This window comes from Acipenser ruthenus, chromosome 26, assembly GCF_902713425.1.
Source record: "Acipenser ruthenus chromosome 26, fAciRut3.2 maternal haplotype, whole genome shotgun sequence".
NCBI lineage: Eukaryota > Metazoa > Chordata > Actinopteri > Acipenseriformes > Acipenseridae > Acipenser > Acipenser ruthenus.
Window position 1 is genome coordinate 10,839,366 of NC_081214.1, and position 27,976 is coordinate 10,867,341.

A 27,976-nucleotide genomic window follows, 5' to 3' on the forward strand; every position below is an offset into this window, starting at 1 on the left:
CTAATTAATTATTCACTTGAATCCCAGCACATTAATTAATTCTGTGCAACCCCGTGCTTACATATTACATTTAACCAGCACGTGAAGTGATTTGTGCTCTCCTTGTGCCTAAATACAAATCTACACTTTTTAAATACACGTGAAACACAGACCCGTTTATATCCAGACCTCCCCCACGACCTCCGGCAGTGAAACTGCTGCAGTGGGAGCAGGTCTCCGGACCTCCCCCACGACCTCCGGCAGCGAAACTGCTGCAGTGGGAGCAGGTCTCTGGACCTCCCCCACGATCTCCAGCAGCGAAACTGCTGCTGGGGTTGGTGGTCTCCAGACCTCCTCCCCCTTCTTCGTGGCCGACAGCTCCCCTTTCTGGGGCTCCGGCCACCGTACTCCCTGTGGTGGAGGTACGGGAAGCAGAGACAGCTCCTGCTGTTCTGCTTCTGGCAGTGGCAGAGGCAGAGGCAGCTCCTGCTCCTCTGCTCCTGGAAGTGGCAGAGGCAGCTCCTGCTCCTCTGCTCCTGCCGGTGTAGGTGGCGGAGGCAGAGGCAGCTCCGGCTGCTCTGCTCCTGGAAGTGGCAGAGGCAGCTCCTGCTCCTCTGCTCCTGGAAGTGGCAGAGGCAGCTCCTGTTCCTCTGCTCCTGCCGGTGTAGGTGGCGGAGGCAGAGGCAGCTCCGGCTGCTCTGCTCCTGCCGGTGAAGGTGGGAGCAGCGTGTAGTCTCCTGCCGATGGAGGTGGGAGCAGCGTGTAGTCTCCCCCTTTTCCAGGGGACTGGTGCTGCTCTGCCTCTCTTGCAGGGAACTGGTGCGGCTCCGCTCCTATTGCAGGGGACTGGTGCGGCTCTGCCTCTGAAGGGAAAACCAGCAGGCATTCTTCCTCTGCTGGTTGTGCTGGGGAAACCAGCAGGCATTCTTCCTCTGCTGGTTGTGCTGGGGAAACCAGCAGGCATTCTTCCTCTGCTGGTTGGGCTGGGGAAACCAGCAGGCATTCTTCCTCTGCTGGTTGGGCTGGGGAAACCAGCAGGCATTCTTCCTCTGCTGGTTGTGCTGGGGAAACCAGCAGGCATTCTTGCTCTGCTGGTGAAGGTGGGAACAGCTGCCTCTCAGGCTTCGGATTCCCGCGGTCCTCTCGTCTGGGCGCTGGACGCTCGCGGCCCCCCTGTCTGGGCGCTGGACGCTCGCGGTCCCCCCGTCTGGGTGCTAGTTCCTCCTCTTCATACTGGGTGGGGCATATGGCTAATGTGTGCCCATAAGCCCCACAGCCAGGGCATAACTCTGCCGCGAGGTTCTTTAAAAAAACCTCCCAGCCATCATCCCCGACCTCCTCCCTTTTGGGCTGTGGACGCCCGACTCCTCCCTTTTGGGCTGTGGGCGTTCGGGCTCCTCCCACTCAGGCGTAGGAAGTTTGGGCTCCTCCAGCTTGGGCTGTGGACGCTCTGGCTCCTCCCGCTTGGGCTGTGGACGCCCCGACTCCTCCCGCTTGGGCTGTGGACGCCCCGACTCCTCCCGCTTGGGCTGTGGACGTTCGGGCTCCTCCCACTCAGGCGTAGGAAGTTCGGGCTCCTCCCGCTTGGGCTGTGGACGCTCAGGCTCCTCCCGCTCAGGTACTGGAGAGGGCAGCGACTGCTCCTCTCCCTCTTGCTCACTGGAAGGCATCCCTCCCATGTCTGCAGCTAGGTACCCCAGCACCACCATGGTGAGGTCACGAACGGATGCCGGGTTGTGCTGTTGCTCCCAGTCCTCCCATCGTTTCCCATCTCGCATCTGCAGCGCGTGAATAACCCAGGGGAGGTCACTGGCGAAGTTCCCCTCGGGGTGCACCAGCCAGTCCCATATTTCCCGGGACGGTGGGGAACCCGGTGGCAGTGGGGTGGCTACTGCCCCGTTGTGGCTGTCCTCCTCCCAGCCCGGCATGCAGGATGAGGGCTGCAAGCTGCTTCCGCTGCTTCCTGCAGCTCTTTCTTCCCATCCTCGCTTTACTATTTTTTTTTTTTTTTTTTTTTTTTGTAATCCAAAACCCCCTCTCCTGGTCTGACGGTTGGAGGCGCTGTTTATCCCACGATGACACCACGTGTCACAAAGACGGCCGGAGTGGGTGGCGTCAGACCAGATGCAGGAAATAAACAGACAGAGATTTGTGGTTTGGTGAAGCTGAGCGAATGCTTTCGCTCAGCATTTAATAACAGAACAGAAAATAAAAGGTTTGAAACACAAAAAACACTGGACACGGCACTTGCGCCAAAATAAATAGACAAACAAAATGGACTAGACAGTGCACAGACAGACGAACAAAACACGGTGAGCAGATTTAACTATTTACTTTACTTTTACAATTACCTCCGTCTCCAAACCCGTTCTCCACTCACCGAACACCTAACCACGACTGAAAGAAACGTGCATCTATATATACTGTTGTGCTGGGATTCAATTACTAATTAATTATTCACTTGAATCCCAGCACGTGAATTAATTCTGTGCAACCCCGTGCTTACATATTACATTTAACCAGCACGTGAAGTGATTTGTGCTCTCCTTGTGCCTAAATACAAATCTACACTTTTTAAATACACGTGAAACACAGACCCGTTTATATCCCGTGTACCAATGACTATACACCAACATTAACACACGCACGCAACATACAACACATAATAAGCACACAGGGGCGGGGCACATTGCCACAGTGTGTCAGAAAGGAGAGCAAGAGAGAGTGCTGGAGAGTGGAGTTAGAACCTGTGAGTAACAAGAACTGGTGTTTAAGAGACAAGTAAACAGCTTAGCTATCCTGTGGCAGACAGGGAAGCAACCTTAAATTGTGTAGGTAGTATCGTCAAGTGATTTTTGTTTGTTTGTTTGCTTTGTGTTGTATAATTTGTGAATAAAATTGTGTTGGAACTGCAAAACAAAGTCTCGAGAGTTTTGTACCTACACCGCTGTACCCAGCCACGTTCCCACAATATGTAAAACATTTATGTGTGCATGGAAAAGATTTTGAATAATTTTAGAAATATTAAATGAAACTCTAAGTTCAATAACTACTAGAACTCTTTTTCATTGAAAAGACTTCAAGTTGAAAGTTTGTCGTTGAATTTAAGTTTCTTTAAGTATTTCTAAATGTAGCACTATTGAATGTTTAATAGTCATGGAAGACTTTTGTAATAAATTAAACTGTAAAAATAACTACAGCAGGCCTCTATATTTGGCCTGCATATTTTGTTTCCCATTCCCGAAAACCCTTTCCGAAAATCTGGATTTCTCTGCATTGGGATTTCTCATTATTATTCTCATTAACCGGGATTACATTGAAAAGAAAGTGCTGTGATTTGCACAACACAGGATGCAACAAGGGTAAAGTCATGTGTTTCCTGTAAACACTGCAGGGGGTTCTGTAACCCTTCACGAGTTAAATTCAATTGGAACAGAATAACTGCAGTCACGGTGTGGACTGTGCTGTGCTCAGCTTACCAGGATGAAGTCGGTCTGGTAGGTGGAAAGCATGAAAACAGAGATGTTGTGATCAGCCAGTGGTGCGATAACTGACTTGGCAATTTTGGTGACTCCGATTGGCTGGGAGCTGGAGGAACTCCCACCCCCCGAGACCACGTTCAGTGCAAGCCATGTTGCCTCAGCCACACTCAGAAACTCGGACACAGGCAGCTCTGAAATACAGAGAGAGAGAGAGAGAGAGAGAGAGAGAAAATGTATGAATGAGAGGAGGCCATTCATCCCATTAATGCTCTTCTGGTTCATAGCAGCTGATTGACCTCCAAACTTTTACAATTTGTAAAGGATCCCAAAGATTCTGCATTTACGACATGACTAGGTAACCCATTCCATAAACCACTTCATTTCCAACTGTGCCCTCTTTTCCTGGGTCCTGTGCTCATTAAGTATTGGTTAGGGTTTTGTCAATTCCTTTAAAGATATTAAAGATTTTAATCAAGTCCCCCCCTAGTTATTTAGGCTAAACAGATTCAGTTGTTTCAGCCTGTCTTCACAGCTCATTCCTGTAAGCCCTGGGATTTGGTTGCTCTTCCTTGGACTTTCTCCACAGTCACAATGTCCTTTCAGAACTGAACACATCCATTCATTTCTATGAGTCTCAAGTGTTCAGTTTTGAAAGAAAGATCTGTTTTATCAAACAAGTCTATTTATTTTTAAATATCTGGTACTATTCTGGGTTATGAAATCATTTGCAGCCATGCTTTTAGACCGTCTTTCACTTCCTGGGTCACCTGAGGGTGAAATTGTCTCCGTCCCTTCACCGGATTCTTCCTGTCACTAGCCAACCAGCTGCTCTCTCTATTGACTGACATGCCTTCAGCCAGTAACATGACCCAGAGGACACTGCTGAGGTGAAATGACCAAAAAGCAGTAGCATACTTCCTGGTAGGCAGGGCAAGAAACATGAGAACGTTCTTTAGCCTGTGTGTTTCAAAAGGAATGTTTGAAACCCATGTAGCTAATCGAAGTGCAAAACGGTAAGATTGATGGAATCACCTTGTTAGCCCTAGAGCTCAGATGAAAGCACCTTAACACAGTATTACAAGATGAAGCACACTGTATTACAAGATGAAGCACACTGTATTACAAGATGAAGCACACTGTACTACAAGATGAAGCGCACTGTATTACAAGATGAAGCACACTGTACTACAAGATGAAGCGCACTGTATTACAAGATGAAGCACACTGTACTACAAGATGAAGCGCACTGTATTACAAGATGAAGCGCACTGTATTACAAGATGAAGCACACTGTATTACAAGATGAAGCACACTGTACTACAAGATGAAGCGCACTGTATTACAAGATGAAGCACACTGTACTACAAGATGAAGCGCACTGTATTACAAGATGAAGCACACTGTATTTGAGTAACTTACTCCAAACATCATAAAAATGTAAGAGGACAGTAAAAAAGAAAAGAAAGAAAATGACACTCAAACTTTATATTTGAACTGCTCATGATACTGGAGAGAATCTTTTTGTTCAGCATTTGTTTTCAGCTAATGCATAGTTCCCCCACCTCAATGACACATTCTCTCTCTGACTCTTGTGAAGTGCTGACAGAGAGAGAGTGTGTCAGGCCCCCTGTGGAAGACAGCGCTGGAATAGATCCAGGACCTCATGCCATCTTCTGCAGCAGTGTTTACCAACCTTCACACCTTATGCACACTTTAAACACGTCTGTCAGTAACATCCACCCCCTGTCACTGCTGTAAACTCAAAACTAGAGCTAGCAGTATGGGGAAACGTATTTATCAACATCATGTACAGAATAGTACACAATAAAGTGATAATCCAGATATATGCAAAAATGTAAGTGAGATATACAGATGGGTGGATGTACGGACAGACATCCCCCTATAGCTCCAGAATTTGATATTATCAATAACTTGTGATTATTGGATAAAAGTTAGTAAATGCATTCAAAAACCATTAATAATCAATAGTGTCTGTTACATTAATTTTTAGACCTAAGCGATGACATTGGTAACAGAGACAAGCACTCCAGGACTCTGTTGAAAATGAAGTAGAGACACATTTAAGACAGAGGGTAGGAGACGCTTCTTCACATAGTGGTGAGAGGGTATCAAATGGGTTACCTAGTTATGTTGTTCAGGCAGAATCACTGGAATCCTTTAAGACCAACTTGGCAATGAAAACTCCAAATCAACACAGCAGAGCGCTGTAGTAGTATAGGAAAGAGAACTCCATTCAACACTGTAGAGAGCTCTAGTAGTATAGGAAAGAGAACTCCACTCTCAGCACTGCAGAGCGCTCTAGTAGTATAGGAAAGAGAACTCCACTCTCAACACTGCAGAGCGCTCTAGTAGTATAGGAAAGAGAACTCCACTCTCAACACTGCAGAGCGCTCTAGTAGTATAGGAAAGAGAACACCATTCAACACTATAGAGCGCTCTAGTAGTCTAAGAAAGAGAATTCCACTCAACACTGCAGAGCGCTCTAGTAGTATAGGAAAGCATTTTTGTTTTGCTGTGGAACTAGGTATTGTATTGATTACAATATTTGAAGAGAGCCCAACAAAGAGCAAACTGATTACCGCAAGGCTAAAGGAATGAGCTATGAAGATAAGCTGAAAGAATGGAACTGATTTAACCTGGAACAAAGAAGGATTAGGGGGAACATGACTGAAGTCTTCAAAAGGAGTTAACATTATTACCCTGAACCTAAATGCAGTACAGAAACCAGGACCAGAGAACACATTTGGAAATTAAGGGAAGGAGATGCTTATTCACACAAAGAGTGGTGAGGGTATGGAATGGGTTTCCTAGTCATGTTGTTGAAGGAGACACTTCTTCACACAGAGAGTGGTGAGGGTAGTCATGTTGTTGATGCTGAATCACTGGGGTCCTTTAAGACCCGAATTAACAAAGTTTGAGATCACGAAGCTACTAGGAACCAGACGAGCACAGATGGGCGGAATGTCCTCCTCTCATTCGAAAGAAAGAAACTTCGTCAAACACAACCACTAGAAATCCAGACAGCCAACACATTTGAGCCACTTCAACATTTAGATGACCAAAACCAACATCACGAGAATGAAAGAAACAACACCCAGGACCCTATAAACAGTGCTGACCAGGCAGCAAAAAGAAGGGAGGTCATGATTGTTGGGGACTCCATACTGAGAAACACAGCAAGTTCAGTTAGCAGTTTGGACCCCCTTACTACAACAGTGTGCTGCCTTCCAGGAGCCTCAGTCAAGCACATCACTGAGAATGTGGACAGGCTCCTAGAACGAACAGGAGATGACCCGGTAGTAGTCGTCCACATTGGTACAAACAACATTGGAAGAGACAGGCCAAGATACCTGCAAAACAAATTCAGAGAGCTAGGAAGGAAATTAAAAGACAAGACCAAAACTGTGGTATTTTCTGGGATACTGCTGACGCCTTGCAAAGGACCATATGGACAGCTGGAAATACAAAATCAAAATGCATGGCTGAAATCGTGGTGCACACAGGAAGGCTTCACCTTTCTTGAACATTGGAGCACTTTCTACAACAAGGACTATCTATACAGGTGGGACGGACTGCACTTAAACAGAAAGGGAACCAATCTACTCGGAGAAAGGATCCTTCAGGCGGTACAGAAGCATTTAAACTAGAAAGGAAGGGGGGAGAAAACAAAAAAACAGAAGGGAGACTACATCAAAACAAGAGCAACAACTCAGGTAAGACCACTATTAAATGTATTTATCTTAATGCTAGAAGTCTCAGAAACAAAATGTTAGAACTTGAAGCTACTGCACTAACAAGCAACTACGATATGATAGGTGTTACAGAAACTTGGTTGTCTGAGAGTGATGGAGACGAATATAATATTAGTGGGTACACACTGTATAGGAAAGACAGGCAGGACAGAAGAGGCGGAGGGGTAGCGCTATACATAAGAAATAGCCTTGAAGCCCAGGTGTTAAATCAGGACAAAGAAAACAATGCAGAATCAATATGGGTCAGAATAATGGACACAAATTCAAAGGGCATAATAATAGGAGCATGCTATAGACCGCCAAATTCAGACGCTGAGCAAAATAATCTGTTATACAATGACATTCGAAATGCGTGTAGAAAAGGAGAAGCCATACTAATGGGGGATTTCAACTTCCCCTGTATAAAATGGGAAAACCCAATGGGGGGCACGACGGACGAAATTGAAATGGTGGAAATGACAAATGACTGCTTCCTAACGCAATTTGTCAAGGCACCGACTAGAGGGGAGGCATGCCTTGACTTAGTCTTCTCAAATAATGAAGACAGAATAACTAAAACAGAGGTCAGAGAGCCATTGGCAAACTCAGACCACAACATGGTCTCATTTGAAATATTTTTTAAAACCCCAAAAGTAATGACTAAAGCTAAGGTTTACAATTTTAGAAAAGCAAACTACGAAGACATGAAACAGAGACTAACAGAAGTAGATTGGAGTAAAATAGAGAAAACTTCCACAGAAAAAGGGTGTCTGTCTTTTAAAAATGTAGTACTAGAGGCACAAAACAATTACATCCCAAAAGTAGACAAATCTAAATCTAAAACAAAATGGCCAAAATGGTTTAATAGATCAATTAAAAAAAATATTCAGCGAAAAAAGGCACTTTACAGAGCGTTTAAAAGAGACCAAAAACAAAGCACACAGAAAGAGTACTTGGAACTGCAAACATAAGTCAAAAAGGAAGTTAGAAAGGCCAAGAGAGAGACAGAAATCAATATTGCTAAGGGGGCTAAAACCAATTCCAAAATGTTTTTCCAATATTATAACAGCAAGAGAACATTCAAAGAGGAGGTTAAATGTCTAAGAGACACAAATGGCAAAATCATAGATGAAGAAAAAAAAATAGCAAATATATTAAATGATTACTTTTCACAGGTTTTTACAAAGGAGGACACGGACAACATGCCTGACATGTCGACCTGTTCCTATCCAGTTTTAAATAACTTTAGCATAACAGAGGCAGAAGTGTTAAAGGGACTAGGAGCTCTTAAAATAAACAAATCCCCTGGGCCAGATGAGATCCTCCCAATAGTACTCAAAGAAATGAAAGAAGTTATTTACAAACCGCTAACCACGATCATGCAACAGTCTCTTGACACAGGGGTTGTACCAACAGACTGGAAAATAGCAAATGTAATACCAATCCACAAAAAGGGAGACAAAACCGAACCAGGTAACTACAGACCAATAAGCCTGACTTCTATTATATGTAAACTTATGGAAACTATAATAAGATCCAAAATGGAAAATTACCTGTATGGTAACAATATCCTGGGAGACAGCCAGCATGGTTTTAGGAAAGGGAGATCATGTCTAACTAACCTACTTGACTTTTTTGAGGATGCAACATTGAAAATGGATAACTACAAAGCATACGACATGGTTTATTTAGATTTCCAGAAAGCTTTTGACAAAGTCCCGCATAAAAGATTAATTCTCATACTGAACGCAGTAGGGATTCAAGGAAATGCATGCACATGGATTAGGGAGTGGTTAACAGGTAGAAAACAGAAAGTACTGATTAGAGGAGAAACCTCGAAATGGAGTGAGGTAACCAGTGGTGTACCACAGGGATCAGTATTAGATCCTCTGCTATTCCTAATCTACATTAATGATTTAGACTCTGATATAGTAAGCAAACTCGTTAAATTTGCAGACGACACAAAAATAGGAGGAGTGGCAGACACTGTTGAAGCAGCAAAGGTCATTCAAAATGATCTAGACAGCATTCAAAATTGGGCAGACACATGGCAAATGAAATTTAATAGAGAAAAGTGTAAAGTATTGCATGCGGGCAATAAAAATGTGCATTATAAATATCATATGGGAGATAGTGAAATTGAAGAAGGGAACTATGAAAAAGACCTAGGAGTTTATGTTGACTCAGAAATGTCTTCATCTAGACAATGTGGGGAAGCTATAAAAAAGGCCAACAAGATGCTTGGATATATTGTGAGAAGTGTTGAATTTAAATCAAGGGAAGTAATGTTAAAACTCTACAATGCATTAGTAAGACCTCACCTAGAATACTGTGTTCAGTTCTGGTCACCTCGTTACAAAAAGGATATTGCTGCTCTAGAAAGAGTGCAAAGAAGAGCAACCAGAATTATCCCATGTTTAAAAGGCATGTCGTATGCAGACAGGCTAAAAGAATTGAATCTATTCAGTCTTGAACAAAGAAGACTACGCGGCGATCTGATTCAAACATTCAAAATCCTAAAAGGTATAGACAATGTCAACCACAGAGAATTGTGAGGGTCTGGAACCAACTCCCCAGTAATGTTGTTGAAGCTGACACCCTGGGATCCTTCAAGAAGCTGCTTGATGAGATTCTGGGATCAATAAGCTACTAACAACCAAACGAGCAAGATGGGCTGAATGGCCTCCTCTCGTTTGTAAACTTTCTTATGTTCTTATGTTCTTATGTAAATGGTCTTATGTACAGTTTACTATACTGTACATGTATTAAAAACAGAACAAAGATACATTGCGTATGCTATATTGGGAAACAATGCTGTACCGCAACTTGCATGTAGACCTTCTAATCTTCTGCTTTTATTTCCCAGAGTGGTTTAAGTGTGGTAACAATCAAACTGATATTATCAGGACCTCATTAACTCCCATTATATTCTGTCCAGGACATTTTAATGCGGTGATAATAAGCAGAGTGACAGTAAGTGATATTAAGAATGGTCAAGATACAAACTGTCAGACAGGCCCTCCAATTTGAACCACAGCTACATACATCTCATTATTCATGGATTGTTTTTGGTCTGGTATTGCCATTTATTTGCAAACCAAACTTCCTGCTTGATAAATGTACCGGCACCTGTTTCACTACACCAGGGTTTCAGTAGCCATGGTGACAAATAAAGGTCACCTGACAACCAGACTGTAATGGCAATGATTCACTCTGCACACACAAACACACAGAAAACTGCCTGGCAGTAAATTTGACCTGGTGGTTACAACTGAGGGACTGTGAGGGAGACAGAGTGGCCTACTGTTTTCAACAGAGGGGTTGGGAGGGAGGAAATGCGGCCTAGAGGTTAGATTTTAGTGACTGAGAAGAAAGCAGTGTTGTAATTCAAGTTGAGGGACTAAAATGTTTAAAGCGACCCGTAAAATGCATTAATCCGTTAAAATGAAAATACAGGTTTGCTAGAATGCGTTTCTTTCAAAACTGCACACTTGAGACCTATGTAGCTAATGGAAGTGCATGACAGGGAAGATTTGTGAAATTATTTTGGTAGGTACACTTTGGGGTGCAAGGTAATGACAGCGCTGGGGAGCTGAGAATGGGGTGTTTAGACTAGTGCTCATTATTACAATGCAGGGTAATGACAGCACTGGAGAGCTGAGAATGGGGTGTTAGACTAGTGCTCATTAAAACATTGCAGGGTAATGACAGCGCTGGAGAGCTGAGAATGGGGTGTTTAGACTAGTGCTCATTATTACGATGCAGGGTAATGACAGCACTGGAGAGCTGAGAATGGGGTGTTTAGACTAGTGCTCATTATTAAGATACACTCCTTGCCTACTATAGATGTTTCGGATAGGCTGTAATGAGATAAACTTCATTTTATACAAATAGTTTCAGATACTGTGCCATTAGTATGGAATTATGAGGTAGGTGCATGCACTGGTTAATATTTGTTGTAAAAGTCAATATTTTGGTTCATAAAAACAGAAGGTGGCAAAATGGTAAAAAAAACAAAAAAACAAAAAAAAAACCTTGAAATAATTCAAGCCTTTCTTGTTACGTTTTGTAACAAATGGAATGTGCGTGACAATCTGGAGAACATTAATCTGGCCTACTGTATTGCATATACTATATAACAACAATTGCTTGGTGTCAAGAAACCTTTGCTAAAAATTGGTGAATAGAGTCTGTCAGAGACAAGCTTTCATTCCATATGGTTTCCTGTAACATCATGCTAAAAGAATTTCAACTGGTGCTGTGAAAAAAAAATAATATATTCAAATAAACACTGCTAGATTGTATTTGACGGTATTTACAAAAATGTGTGACATACTGAAGGATGTACGGACAGTCAGACACCCAATATATGTCCAGAATCTGATCTCACTAACTTATGCCAAATAATGTTAATGTCAAGTTTCAAGACAAATGGATAAGCGGTTCTCCAGATATTCAGCTGTTTAATTGTTGTTCTCTTTAAATAGTCCATTTGAATGGGGAATCAGGGTTCATTTACTTCAAAGATTTTACTGTAATATGGTATTGATCAAATTCTGAAAGAATATTCAAACATGAGAAGCCACTCTATGTTCTGTGTTTTCTTAGCGACACTGTTGTGTTCTGATGTCCAGTTAGTTCACTGGATCACAGCACGAGCCCTATCTCCTTGGCACATGCCTTGCTTGTCAGTATTACCTGATCGTGAATTTTACACAACTCCTTCCCTGCCCCAGCTAATCTTAGTGCCTACAAGTGACACCATTCTTAACCCATTAATCACACACCATTAGTCTCCCATAAAATTACATCAGCTGATACAGATGAGATCTGATGTATCCCCCCCCTCCCACCCCTGTCACTCCTTTCGAGTTTCTGCCTGTTTGGGCTAACAGCTAACTGCTCTACCCTTGTGACCAGCAGCTGCTATTCCAAATCAAAAAGATTAGCATCAGGTGTTTGGGAGATACTTTACAGCACCACTTAAGAACATGTACAGAGACAGGAGGCCATTCTGCCCATCTAAGGTTGTCCGGTTTATAGAAGCTGATTGATCTCAGAACTTTGTCAAGTTGGGTCTTAAAAGATCCAAGTAATTTGTGTTGCTTGATACATTAGCTAAAAATCTAATAGAGGAGAATGGGACTGTGGCAAAGTGGTTAAAAGTGTGCAGGTACAGGTAATGGAGCAGTGATCAATGAACATACAGACAACGATAATCCAGGCGCAATGGTGTTTTATTTGTACAATCCAATTGTCTGATGACACAGAACACAGTAAATAATAATGATAACAAGCAAAACAGCGGCGTGCATTGCTTCGTTGTAATCCACGGGTTGGTCATGAAATAATAACAGTCCCGTTCTTTTTACCCCCACACATAACACAAACACAATCACCAGTCCACAGTGTGTGCTCTAGTGCTCGTAGTGCAAACACAGTTTATTGTGAAAAGTAGTGTTTTCCGGATAATAACACAGGTTTCCTTCCGGTTCGGCATAACAATACAAAGGAACAGATCACTTAGCATGCCCCCTTTTGTAACGTCAATCATGACCCCTTGGTTAACTAATGCAACCGCTCCTCCAATCCACGGCTGCCACGTCGTTTCCCTTCCGAGTTGATGATTTAGTGTATCGTAGCTCTGCCCCCTTTCTAGATGACCGACTTCCTTCTAACCCTCAGAATGAATTGTCTGGCCATCCAGTCCAGGGCACTCTGTTCACTTTACACAGCGCCCTCACAGGTCGGGAGAGGATTTATCACCAATAATCATTGTGTCTCTGTCACAGAGACCCACATCATAAAATGTATATAATTATTTTTAAAGTAACGTTATTAATTTTACATTTCCCCAAAAAACATTGGATGTAAACTTTGATTTGTATGACTGCATTACACTGTAGCCTGCAGTAGTCCTACAGGAAACCGTACTCTGTAATGCATTTGCCTTTCACTCTTTTATGGAAAAGCAAAAGTAAGAACTAAAAGCTTGGTCACATTCACGTCAATGAATGAGGTTTAGTGTTTGAACAGAACCTCTGATTACCTGCGTGGAGAAAAGATGCAATTTGTAAAAATAAAGTCAAGGTGAAACAAAATGCATCGAGAAAGAAAGAATAGAAAGACCAAGGAAGAAGCAAGATAGAGAAAGAATAAAAGAAAGAATAAACAATGACAGAAAGGAAGGAAAAAAGAGAAAGAAGGAAAGAAAAGAGAAAACAAAAGAAAAAACAAGAAAGACAGATAGACAGAAGATAGAAAGACTTAAAACAGATTTGTTTTAGGGGACAGACAGGTGCTGAGCCGAGTCACATGTTTCCCCTCACCACAGCACAAGGAAATTGGGTGGAAAATCCCTTCAGCTAATCGGGCGAGAAGTGCAATATAGAGCACTGGGGGAGAAACATGGCATGTCCAATCTGGGTTGGGTGCCCAGTCAGTTTCACTCAGATGCACAGAAACCAATGAAAGACTTTCTGCAGAAGTAATTTAAAGGGATCCCTACACATATGTAATCCACACCTTAAAGGGAATATTTATAGGTCGGACAAAAAAAAGCTTCCCATCATTGTGTGCAGGTTTTCCCTTACTCTGAATCACGGCACTGTTTTTGGATGCAGTTTGAACATTAGGACGATAATACTTTGCTCTTGCAATGAAAACACATTCAGCCTCAGAACTTTGGAGGCCAGGGTGGGGCCAACACGAATGACCACTCACGTTTTAGACCCACCACAGCAATTGTTGCTGAGGGATTCCAAAGAACCAGAAACCAGTGCAGAAAAAAGATGAAATGTGTAAAAAAAAGATAAGCACAACAAAAGTAAACTTTCATACCTATGAATATTCACTTTAAATGCTTAGAATTTACCAACATTCCTGATGTGTTCAAGTTTAAGCATTTTTTTAAGTGTAAGCACCCCTGTGGCCTCACAGAGCTCTCACACATCTCTTCTCTCTAGGAACAGCTGGTTCACCAGAGTGTAACCATCAACCTGTCCCCCTGCAACACTATGCCTCTTCAAACCTATAAGACTACAAGAACATTTATGAACAAGGATGTGCCCATCTAAGCTTGTCAAATTCCTAATAGCCAAGTGATCCCCAAAAATTGCTGAGTTTGGTCTAAAAGGATCCCAATGATTCAGCATCAATTACATGGATAGATAGCCCATTCCATACCCTCAACACTCTCTGTGTAAAGAAGTGCCTCCTACCCTCTGTCCTAAGTCTATCTCCACTTAAGCTACAATTACACCTGCACACCCGAGCCGATGCCGAGTCGAGCCAGCCTGGTACGGCTCGGGTAGCTTGAGTTGCATTTACACTAGAGAAAGGCGAGCCGAGCTGAGAGACGTCACGCATAATGAACGTGCTGAGTCGATTACATTAAATGTCACAGACAGCAAAAATAGAACAAAGCATTCATTTAATAAAATATTTTTTTACCATAGATTTTTTTTACTATTATTATTGCGGAGAAGTACTGAAAATGCGCACGGGGGTGGGGGGGGGGACCATATTAAAGTTATACATAATAATGTGCCTCGGATACAACGCTCCTACAGCATGTCCCCCAGTTCTATACAAGTGCAATATTTCTCTAGTAAATACAGTACCGGTGTTCAAACTGTAAACAACTTATCAGTGTAACTTCCGTTTCTGTGTCTCCCTATTGATACAGTATCTGAACTGGAGAAAAGCTGCGCTGGCACTTTATAACACAGGCACCTTATTCAGCATTAATTTTATAACTAAATAAATATTAGGTCTGTAACGTGGTTATCTTTCCTAATCTATTAACTTTATTTGCTGCGGAGGAGCTGCAGCTTTCTCCGGGAGATGAGACGCTTCAGCCCGCTCCGGCAGCCGAACCTGGAGCGAGCCCATTCCCCTCCCCCTCGCCCGACCCGCTCTCCTTCTCGCATTTTGTTGGTTTACTTGTCTGTCGCTTCGAACTGAACTCCCGACTGCCGTTTAGCCAGGCTATTGTTTAACAACTGCTGATTAAAATGATCCTTTAGTGGTAATGTTATCTTTTTTTTTTTTGTAAAAAATAAAGCGTTGATTACATTGTGCTTTATGCATGGTTAATTAACGGAAAGTTACATTTTTGATTCACTATATGCGTATTATAGAGAGGGAATTATTTTATTTAGTATTTTAGTCAGATGTGTGTTGTTATGTGTCCTGCGGAATAAAGGTAAGGAGTTAAGAACACATTTACCGGTTGAGGTCCTGGGGGTTGCCACTTTTTCTTGTAATGACGCTTGAGCGTGATGACGAAATGCAGTAACTCCGCCCACAGCCTGCTTCGGCCCCGAGCCAGATTCAGATATGTTGCAGGGCTGGAGTTTCACGGCTTGGTTCCGGCTTGGCTCGGGTATTTGCTAGTGTAAACACACCCGTACCTTGAGGGCGTGGAGCCCTCACGGTACGGGCGTGCTAGGGTAAACGGGGTATAAATGTCCAATTGTGTCCTCTGGTCCTGTTTCTGTGCTGCATGACTGGTACTGGTTCAGGTTAACTACGTCAACTCCTTTTAAGATTTTAAAGATTTCAATCAAGTTTCAGTACTTTTCATTGTCAATATAAGTCCCACAGTCTTGCCAGGGGTATAGGAATACAGTACACCATTACTTCAATACGTTTTTGGAGATGCTAGCTGCATATAATAACAGAAGTTAAAAAGAGGCTATATTTGCATTGTGAACTGTACCATAGTGTGAATGATTGATTTCAGTTCCATGTTATTCTATGGGTTTATTCAGGTTTAATATCTCACAAGGATATGCCAAAGGAAATTCTATTAACACTACTTCTGGGAACAATGTGTACAGTCTGTTCTTGACTCCATCATACTTAACCAAAATGCTATAAATCCTATGGACTGTGCACCACCAATCCTGTTTCAGCCCACCAGCAGTGGTAAGTAACATAGTGTACTCCAGGGCTCTTCAACTAGTTTTTTAAAGGGGCCAGATTGGAAAAAAGGTAGGAGTAGGCGGGCCAGAAGTACATTACTCTGCACATTTTAAGCAATATAATAAATATGATATAACGTAATGTTTGTATATTGAACAAGACTTACAAATGTTACCATATGAACAGTACTTTAATAATAGAACAGTGCAAACATTTAACAGAGTTATATGTGACATTAATAGTATAACTATTAGTATAATATTATAATCTAAGTCTGAGAACATGAACTGTGTGCCAATGTTGTTGTAAGTATTATTATTATTATTATTAATTTCTTAGCAGACGCCCTTATCCAGGGCGACTTACAATTGTAACAAGATATCACATTATACATTATTTCACATTATACAGATATCACATTATTTTTACATACAATTACCCATTTATACAGTTGGGTTTTTACTGGAGCAATCTAGGTAAAGTACCTTGCTCAAGGGTACAACAGCAGTGTCCCCCACTGGGGATTGAACCCACAACCCTCCAGTCAAGAGTCCAGAGCCCTAACCACTACTCCACACTGCAAGTAAGGTAATGATGTGACACAAAAAACCTTCAACTTTCAGCATGCCACTTAAAACAAATAAACCTGTGTCTTTGTTTCTATTTCATCTCTGACACAGCAATGAAAACCTGAATATGTTAAAAACAGACAGATGAGTCCCATGGAAAGGGATGTACCGGTGATCGCGTTTCTATGTTTTGGTTCATTTCCCAAATAATGACATTTGATGTTTCTGACCAGACTGTTAATCTGCTTTGTATGGTATACTTTTTAATGAATCTCAAACCACAAATCGATGAGTGCACGATCTCACAAGAGCTGCACAAGCATGTTGGTCGGGAGAGATCAGCGCCTCTACGTTTTAGCTTCTAACAGCTGAGCCCTCTGGATACCCATTTCCAAAAGCTCTGTGTTAAAATGGCTTTTCACATTGTATTCCTTAACTACCGACACACATTCATTGCACAGTAAACACATTGGCTTTGCGTTCGGTACAGTTGGTAAAATATATAAGTATTTACTGGTCCACTCATTGTTAAATCTACGATTTCCACCCAAAGGGGCGGTGTGATGAGAGCGCTGCTTTGCCGGACACAAAAATAAAACACATCTTAAATCACAAATTGATTTATGATGTTACTATTTTGTTTTCGTTTTTTTGTTTCTCATATTTATTTTAGTTCATTTTTATCATTTTTGTTGACGGTTGGCAGGCCGCCAGTTGAAGAGCCCTGCTGTACACTCTCCAATCATTTTTCCATTTTTCTAATTGCTTCCCACCCACCTCGAGTGCAATAAATTGTGTTAGATATGGATAGATTAATTTGCTACATGAGGTAACGGTTGCGGGGACCAGCATGTATTTACATTTACTGGATCCGAGGACAACCCAAGCCCCAGTGCATTATTTGTCAGGAGGTTTTGTCAAACAAAACTCTTAAACCTGTAAAATTAAAACGCCATTTATCTACAAAGCATTCAGAATGTGAAAAAATAAACACTTTTAAACAAAACAAAACAAAACAATGTGCAAAATGACAAAATTCCTTGCTAAGATTCAAGCCCAGTAAATCTCATGAAGTTAGGTACGTTATATAAATACTTTACTTTCTATGTGTACTTATACATACACACATGCAAATTGGATTCAAAATGCTGTTGTGAAAAAATAGAGATGGCAAGTGGTCTGTGGCAAAAGTCCAAACACCAAGGTGGTCCCTGCCTTAAAAAAGGCTGGGACTAGTGTTCTAGGACATTCCTTTAAGCCTGGAATTAGTCTGGTTCATAGGACTCTCTCCAGGGCCACAGTGACCTTTTGGTGCTGTGGTGACCACAACTGGATCGGGTACTCTGTAAGTATGATCTCACCAGTGCAGTATTAATTAAACAATGTCCACTTAGAGTTGAGACCACTTGGAACCCGGGTTTCAGTCCAGGCCTCATAGCCCCTGTGCCTCTGCAGTTTGCTGCGGTAATGTCCCCCGCTCAGCATTAACATAAGACAGTGCTTCCAGGAACTCCTTGCACCGTCTTCTTGGAAAGTCTCCCCTAACAGTTCCAGGATCTATTTCTGTAAGATGCTGTTCAAGGAATTAAATACATGTCATCAATACACATAGATATCTGTCTCTCAGTACATTCACACACATCAAGGATAGGGTTAGCATTGAATATTGCAGCACTTGACATTCTCCAGTCTTGTTTCTGGTACTTGATTTTCTTATAGTCTCACCAGTGCATTATACAGTAAAACCTCACCATAACCTCTTTGGATTTGTACTCTGGCTGTCCAAGTCTGCTCAAGCATTTGGCTTTTTGATTGCTTCCATGCACAGTCGGGTTGCTGCAGCGACGAGTCTAACACAACATTGAGGGCTTTCTCTTGTGGGCCTGTTCTAGTTCTATACCACCCATTTATGCGGAGCCTACATTTCTGTGACCAGCATGTCACCATAATCTACTCTGAATTGTACTCTTTCGACAGTGTAATAAAGGTGAGCAGATACTCATGTTTGTGAGTAATTAAGTTAGTTATTCATTCATTAAATGAGTCACTCAACACAAAATAAACCATTCCCTCGTTTGCCCTTGGCTACACAACTATTGAGGACCGATCAATAACAATCTGAAAGTGAGATTTAATTTAGAACCTGTCATGATCAGATTAACTAAAACTACTCATTCTATAAGTGTCTTCCCTTTCTTTTATACTTTTGTTATAAAATCATTTTGATTTCACAATGTTAGAAATGCATCCTCTCTGCAGTGAACTGGGGGACTGTTATCCTGGGTGAGATGTAATCTCAGATTAAACTCCAGGGAAACACATCCCCAGTCTGCACAACAGTAGAGATGTAATCTCCGATTATACTCCAGAGAAATACATCCCCAGTCTGCACAGCAGTAGAGATGTAATCTCAGATTAAACTCCAGGGAAACACATCCCCAGTCTGCACAGCAGTAGAGGTATAATCTCAGATTAAACTCCAGGGAAATTCCAGCAGTAGAGATGTAATCTCGGATTAAACTCCAGGGAAACACATCCCCAGTCTGCACAGCAGTAAAGATGTAATCTCAGATTAAACTCCAGAGAAACACATCCCCAGTCTGCACAACAGTAGAGATGTAATCTCAGATTAAACTCCAGAGAAACACATCCCCAGTCTGCACAGCAGTAGAGATGTAATCTCCGATTAAACTCCAGGGAAACACATCCCCAGTCTGCACAGCAGTAGAGGTATAATCTCAGATTAAACTCCAGGGAAATTCCAGCAGTAGAGATGTAATCTCGGATTAAACTCCAGGGAAACACATCCCCAGTCTGCACAGCAGTAGAGATGTAATCTCAGATTAAACTCCAGGGAAACACATCCCCAGTCTGCACAGCAGTAGAGGTATAATCTCAGATAAACTCCAGGGAAATTCCAGCAGTAGAGATGTAATCTCGGATTAAACTCCAGGGAAACACATCCCCAGTCTGCACAGCAGTAAAGATGTAATCTCAGATTAAACTCCAGGGAAACACATCCCCAGTCTGCACAGCAGTAGAGATGTAATCTCAGATTAAACTTCAGGGAAATACATTCCCAGAATGCACAGCACTAGAGATGTAATCTCAGATTAAACCCCAGGGAAACACATCCCCAGTCTGCACAACAGTAGAGATGTAATCTCAGATTAAACTCCAGGGAAACACATCCCCAGTCTGCACAGCAGTAGAGATGTAATCTCAGATTAAACTTCAGGGAAATACATTCCCAGTCTGCACAGCACTAGAGATGTAATCTCCGATTAAACTCCAGGGAAACACATCCCCAGTCTGCACAACAGTAGAGATGTAATCTCAGATTAAACTCCAGAGAAACACATCCCCAGTCTGCACAGCAGTAGAGATGTAATCTCAGATTAAACTCCAGGGAAACACATCCCCAGTCTGCACAGCAGTAGTGGTATAATCTCAGATTAAACTCCAGGGAAATTCCAGCAGTAGAGATGTAATCTCGGATTAAACTCCAGGGAAACACATCCCCAGTCTGCACAGCAGTAAAGATGTAATCTCAGATTAAACTCCAGGGAAACACATCCCCAGTCTGCACAGCAGTAGAGGTATAATCTCAGATTAAACTCCAGGGAAATTCCAGCAGTAGAGATGTAATCTCGGATTAAACTCCAGGGAAACACATCCCCAGTCTGCACAGCAGTAGAGATGTAATCTCAGATTAAACTTCAGGGAAATACATTCCCAGTCTGCACAGCACTAGAGATGTAATCTCAGATTAAACCCCAGGGAAACACATCCCCAGTCTGCACAGCAGTAGAGATGTAATCTCAGATTAAACTTCAGGGAAATACATTCCCAGTCTGCACAGCACTAGAGATGTAATCTCAGATTAAACTCCAGGGAAACTCCAGCAGTAGAGATGTAATCTCGGATTAAACTCCAGGGAAACACATCCCCAGTCTGCACAGCAGTAGAGATGTAATCTCGGATTAAACTCCAGGGAAACACATCCCCAGTCTGCACAGCACTAGAGATGTAATCTCAGATTTAACTCAAAATACATTCCCAGTCTGCACAGCACTAGAGATGTAATCTCAGATTAAACTCCAGGGAAACTCCAGCAGTAGAGATGTAATCTCAGATTAAACTCCAGGGAAATACATCCCCAGTCTGCACAGCACTAGAGATGTAATCTCAGATTAAACTCCAGGGAAACACATCCCCAGTCTGCTCTTAAATTAGGTCTAAAGAAAGGCCACGTGTAGGAACCAGTTGCATTTGTGGTGTCGACATATTTTCTTGTCAATTTCTGGTATGGCAGTAAAAATGGCCGTGCCCTGGGTGAAAGGAAAACGTACTTCCAAGGAGCTTTTAAATCCCTCACTGCAGGAGTTATTTGCCATTGGTACTCAATTGTCAAGGTCGAGCATCTTATCTTCTTAAGAAATTAGCACATTCATTAATAGGCTTGTTTGGTTTCATTGAATATCTGCTGACAAAAAAAAAACTTCTTAAAAGGGAATAACTCAGAAAATACCCCTGCAAAATAACCAAGCAATATTTTTAACCCTTTAAGGACCAAGCCTTTTTCTGAGATGCTCTCCCTGGACCAGGCGTTTTTTGGCTGCATTTGACTCTCTTCCTTTAAAAATGCACTAAAAATTACAGTAGCATCTTTGAATTGGTGTCCTTTTTTCAAAATTCAAAATAGAAGTGTGTTTACATGATCATGGTCCTTAAAGGGTGAATTGCTTCTCCTCACACTCTCACAGGGAGTGAGACCAGGGGGAGTGGGAGAGTACACCAGTAACCCCCCCATTGCTAAAGCACTGTGAATGGAGCTTTCTGAATGAACAGTAATGGAAAGTAATAACCCAGCAGCTAGCAGGTCACCCATTTACAGGAGATGTGAACTTTTAGTGGCAAAACTTAAGTTTAAATGTGACATGCTATAAAATCTACATGTAGCTGCTGCTTTAGCAACAACATAACCTACAGACATCGCTGGTCTGGTTTCACATGCCCAGATTCATAAGCACAACCAGAGCTGAAATGTTGGGGGGGAACACACATTTTTACAGTCCTGTGTTGAAAATATGTACAGACATTGTTCATAAGACTATGGGGTCTCCCAGTGTACCCAGGGAGTAAAAATATCAAATAAACATTCTGTAAATGAATGTCCTTAATAAAAGACTTACATTATAAATGTATAATAATAATAATAATAATAATAATAATAATAATAATAATAATAATAATAATAATAATAATACATTTCCCATTGCTTTGTATGTAACTTTTTCCTCATAAGAATCCAAAAGTTATAATCCAATGTGTATATTATCAATCAATTTTTATTTTTAAATAGCGCCTTTCACAATAGATCGCCGCAAAGCGCTTTACAAGGATACAAACAATAAATATTACAAAAACTAACAATAAATATTACAAAAACTAACAATAAGCAGTAAAAACAAAACAATATAACAGTAAAACAAGCAAGTAACGGTAAGAACATTAAGATATATAAACTAGATTATAAAAATGTGTTTTTAATCTAGTTTTCAAAGCAGCGACAGTGGAAGCTTTCGGGTCATTCCATATGAAATCAAATCACCAAAAACCTCATCCTCCTTTGATTTGTATAAAAATGTCCATGCATGTTTGCCTTTGGGAGAAGTGGTTACAGTGGACATTTTAGGCCTGAATGACACCCCGTTCATGAGATACAGCTCATCAAAGTTGACTCATTTTGGACCCCCGACCCAACCTTTCCATGGTCATAACTTCCTCTATAATTGACACAGAAAGGTAGTTTTGGTGTTGTTTTAAAGCTCTCTAATAGCACTATCCTCTCATTCTGTTCTCAGGTTCTGTGAAGTGTACAATATAAAAAGTTGTGTGACCTTCGATCTCACCCAGGTCAAATCGCATAACTGTGGATTTTTGTCAGTTTTTGATATATTTTAGCCTAGACCCTTATCTACATTTCCTGCAAGTTTCATTTTGTGCCTGCCATTGGTTGATACACAGCACAGAGTTGAATGCAGAGTGTCAGGTGAATCGTCTAAGTGAAGCGATTACACACCTATACAATTAAACAAATATATTTAGTTATAATCGAGTATACTCACCTGTTAAATTGAAGCTGCAGTGAACTGGTGCAGCTGTAAAAGATTCATAAGAAAGTTTACAAACAAAAGGAGGCCATTCAGCCTATCTTGCTCATTTGGTTGTTAGTAGCTTATTGATCCCAGAATCTCATCAAGCAGCTTCTTGAAGGATGTCAGCTTTGTTTTACAACATTATTGGGGGGTTGGTTCCAGACCCCTAGTCCTTGTTTCTTTTTTCAGGTTAAAAAAGTCCCTTGGGTCGACATTGTCAATACCTTTTAGAATTTTGAATGCTTGAATCAGATCACCGCATAGTCTTTGTTCAAGACTGAATAGATTCAATTATTTTAGCTTGTCTGCATATGACATGCCTTTTAAACCCGGGATAATTCTGGTCGCTCTCTATGCACTCTTTCAAGAGCAGCAATATCCTTTTTGTACCGAGGTAACCAGAACTGAACACAATATTCTAAATTAGGTCTTACTAATGCATTGTAAAGTTTTAACATTATTTCCCTTGATTTAAATTCAGCACTTCTCAGTATATATCCAAGCATCTTGTTGGCCTTTTTTTATAGCTTCCCCACATTGTCTAGATGAAGACATTTCTGAGTCAACATAAACTCCTAGGTCTTTTTCATAGTTTCCTTCTTCAATTTCAGTATCTCCCATATGATATTTATAATACACATTTTTATTGCCTGTGTGCAGTACCTTACACTTTTCTCTATTAAATGTAATTTGCCATGTGTCTGCTTTTTGGAATTGGTTTTAGCCCCCTTAGCAATGCTCATTTCTATCTCTCTCTTGGCCTTTCTAACTTCCTTTTTGACTTGCGTTTGCAGTTCCAAGTACTCTTTCTGTGTACTTTGTTCTTGGTTACTGAATATTTTTTTTTAATTGATCTATTAAACCATTTTGGCAATTTTGTTCTAGATTTAGATTTGTCTACTTTTGGGATGTAATTGTTTTGCGCCTCTAGTACTACATTTTTTTAAAAAAAGCCATTCTTTCCCTGTGGGTGTTTTTTCTACTTTACTCCAATCTACTTCTGTTAGTCTCTGTTTCATACCTTCATAGTTTGCCTTTTTAAAATTGTAAACCTTAACTTTAGTCTACTTTTGGGGTTTTAAAAAGCACTTCAAATGACACCATGTTGTGGTCTGAGTTTGCCAATGGTTCTCTGTTTTAGTTATTCTGTCTTCGTTCTTTGAAAAGACTAAATCAAGGCATGCCTCCCCTCTAGTCGGTGCCTTGACAAATTGCGTTAGGAAGCAGTCATTTGTCATTTCCACCATTTCAATTTCGTCCGTCGTGCCCCCCATCGGGTTTTCCCATTTTATACGGGGGAAGTTGAAATCCCCCATTAGTATGGCTTCTCCTTTTCTACACGCATTTCGAATGTCATTGTACAACAGATTATTTTGCTCAGCGTCTGAATTTCTATAGCATGCTCCTATTATTATGCCCTTTGAATTTGTGTCCATTATTCTGACCCATATTGATTCTGCATTGTTTTCTTTGTCCTGATTTAACACCTGGTCTTCAAGACTGTTTCTTATGTATAGTGCTACCCCTCCGCCTCTTCTGTCCTGTCTGTCTTTCCTATACAGTGTGTACTGACTAATATTATATTTGTCTCCATCATAAACCAAGTTTCTGTAACACCTATCACATCGCAGTTACTTGTTAGTACAACATTTTGTTTCTGGGACTTCTAGCATTTAGATAAATACTTTTACTGGCTATCTTACCTGAATTGTTGCCCTTGTTTTGATGTGGTCTCCCTTCTGTTTTTTTGTTGACTACTCCCCAAATCCAATTTGGCCTATTAACACATGTGACTAAAGTGTAGCACAGGTGAATTAAATACAGATGAATAGTGAAATGTGTCCTTTATATAGTCCCTCCAGGATTCCGCGATCGCAGAAAAAAAATCACAGAATTTGCTCTCTCTCGCAGAATTTTCCCTGTACATGTCACTAGATCGCATGCATGCTATTTGTAAGGATTTCATAGTTTAGTCACAAGTTCAAAGTGAAGCAATGTTCTCTTACTCCTATGTGAAAGGTCAGAGAAAAACACTTGCTTGTACCTTGCTTGTACTCCCTATGCTGCAGGTCCTGAAAGATGTCATTCTAATTATATATGGAAATACACACGTATTTTGTACATGGTGTAGTAACATAAATGCTCAAAAAGCAAGGGGGCAGCGGACTATATCAGATATTATCCCATTACTTGGGATGACAACATTCTTGTGAAAATCCTCTTTTTTTTAAATCGTTACTTTCCTGTTTGTTTTGTGGTATGTGATGTAGCACTTTAACATTGTGGTCAAAGAAACATAAAAGCTAGTTTATCAGCCAATCAGTGTTGCCTGTCACTGTTTCCAAGCCCTTGTCACAGTTTCCAAACTATTTCTATATGCTGTCTTGACGTGGATACGTTTTAAAATTACAATATTTTGGTGAACAACATGTTTCTAAAAATACCCTGTTACATCTGTACAAAAATGCTCCAAGTCTAGTACACATTTGTAAAACAGTGCATTTGTAAAATGTACCAATGCTAATTTGAATCCCAGTGCACCACTACAATCCTATTCTGCTAGGTAAATTTTATTATTACTAAATGTGATTAAATATAGTCATATGTTTTGGGCATAACTCTATTTAATTTATTTAAGAATTGTTATGTTTTATGTATTGTAACATGATGCTCGCCACACAGGCTCGCATCGGGTTCTTTCAGCACTGAGTGACCGACTCACAAACGCCTGGTAGCACACTTTTTATTTTTAAACAAAACAGAAATCTAGCTCCACTTTGGAGCTAGATTTGGAGCAGGGTATAGTATCCAAAGCACAGGGGCGGTACCTACAGCGGTTGTAGTGCTTCAGTAAAATATGTAGTGAATACCTAGTGTACAAGACCGTGTAAGATAAGTGCTATGGTAGAATATGTTTGAAATATACGCTAACACTAATAATTTTAATTTACAAAAAACTGAGCATAGTCAGTCCCTCCCCCCTCCAGCTTGTGTTAACCAGAGGCAAATTTCTCGACCATTCGCCATCTCGACAGCAAAGCACTGTACAGCGTAAGCTGCATTGAAAGAAATGTCTCGAAACCCCTCTGCTGTTTGGGATTTTTTTTGTTAAATGCCCAGGCAATTAAAAAAACAGTTGAATGCAAACTAAGCAAGCGTTTGTTGATGTATCATGGAGGCACATCCAATCTCTGGGGTCACTTTACAATCGTAAGTTCATATTATTATTATTATTATTATTATTATTATTATGCTTGTTTAAAAAAAAAAAAAAAAAAAAAAAAAACCCACTGTTCTGCAATATAACAGCATTAATTAAGGTACACTCCAGTCCTGTAGGTGGCAGCAATAAGCCTCATATTTGGCTTTGCCAGCAATATTAAGGGCATTTACTTTAAGGCCCTGTCTCGAGAACCGTACTCAAAAACATTTTAATTAATCCAGCCCAAACTTTAGCGTCCACTCTGAAGTACCGTTTCATGTTTAGTTGGGCGTAATGCGTACACACACTAATGCTATTAGAATAGTTTGGTTACAGTTCCTAGCAGCGCAATGAACAGTGGAAATTAATATGATAGTATCCCACCATGCACTGTATTTTATTTAAAAAATAATGTGTTATGCCCGATATTGCTAAGAAATAAAACAAGTATTTTGGAAAAAGTAAATGCGAACACACACACACAAGTAGGGCTTGAGGTTTTGGGGTTTTATTTTTAATCAGGTGACAAATTCAGCTGATTCTGTTTCATAATTAAACTCAGAAAAAGCTGTTAATTATAAAACAATCTTTGTTTTTATTCATAACTTGCCTTAGCCTAATTATGGTCCCTTTAACTTTATTTCAAACACAGCTGACAAATTACGTGAATTGTTCATCCCCGATCCTACTTTTAACTCGCATTTCATTTTTGCAGTCGCCTAATTTAACGTTGTGCTTTTGTTATTTTCTGGACTAGTTTAACATTAGGCAGCCAGGCTTCCCAGCGACAGCGTGTGGAAGCGACATCATGGGAGAAGTACGAGTGGACAAGTACAACGCAGTTAGAAGCAGAAAGGAGGAATTACATCTTTAAATTTGGAGTTGCTTTAATCAGAAAACATTGCAGCTTAAAGCCTTGCAGCTGCGTGTATTTTTCCTATAACAAGCTGAAACTCGGAGCAGCTGATTCAAATTCCGCGGCGTTCTGGGACACGGGGGAGGGGCGGAGCCCGCAGCACAAGCACAAACACAAAGAAAGGCAGCCAGGCTTCCCAGCGACAGCGTGTGGAAGCGACATTGTGGGAGAAGTACGAGTGGACAAGTACAACGCAGTTAGAAGCAGCTGAAAGCAGGTTGACAGCTGCAGAAGCTAAACTAAACTTAAAAAAAAAAAAATGGTCTTCAAGCCAGTAATCTGTGACAACTGCATGATGTGGGAAATCCGAGAAAACCAAACAGAGCTCAACCAAGTTTGTGTAAAGTGCCGCACGATCCAGGACTTGCTTCAGCGATTAAGCCTGCTAGAAAAGGAGCTGGAGGAAATGAGACAGCAACAGGAGCTTGAGGAGCTGACACACCCACAATTCATGGAAGTCTGCACCCCTAGCAGACTGAAAGCCACCAGGGAGATGGAAGAGAGTCGAAACAGCTGGGTTCAGATAGGCAGAAGCAGGGAAAAAAAGAAACTTCGTCAAACACAACCACCAGAAATCCAGACATCCAACAAATTTGAGCCACTTCAACATTTAGATGACCAAAACCAACATCAAGAGAATGAAAGAAACAACATCCAGGACCCTATAAACAGTGCTGGCCAGGCAGCAAAAAGAAGGGAGGTCATGATTGTTGGGGACTCCATATTGAGAAACACAGCAAGTTCAGTTCGCAGGTTGGACCCCCTTACTACAACAGTGTGCTGCCTTCCAGGAGCCTCAGTCAAGCACATCACTGAGAATGTGGACAGGCTCCTAGAACGAACAGGAGACGACCCGGTAGTAGTCATCCACATCGGTACAAACAACATTGGAAGAGACAGACCAAGATCCCTGCAAAACAAATTCAGAGAGCTAGGACGGAAATTAAAAGACAAGACCAAAACTGTGGTATTTTCTGGGATACTGCC

At 41.2% G+C, this 27,976-nt stretch overlaps 1 protein-coding gene across 1 annotated transcript in view; it reads right to left on the reverse strand.

Annotated features, from left to right (window-relative positions):
- Positions 1-27,976, reverse strand: part of LOC117430784 (cytosolic arginine sensor for mTORC1 subunit 2) — a 68,306-nt gene that overhangs the window by 20,856 nt on the left and 19,474 nt on the right. Inside the window, exon 3 of the mRNA XM_034051258.2 lies at positions 3,459-3,652. Within this exon, the coding sequence (XP_033907149.1) occupies positions 3,459-3,652 (194 nt within the window). The remainder of the gene's footprint in view (positions 1-3,458; positions 3,653-27,976) is intronic.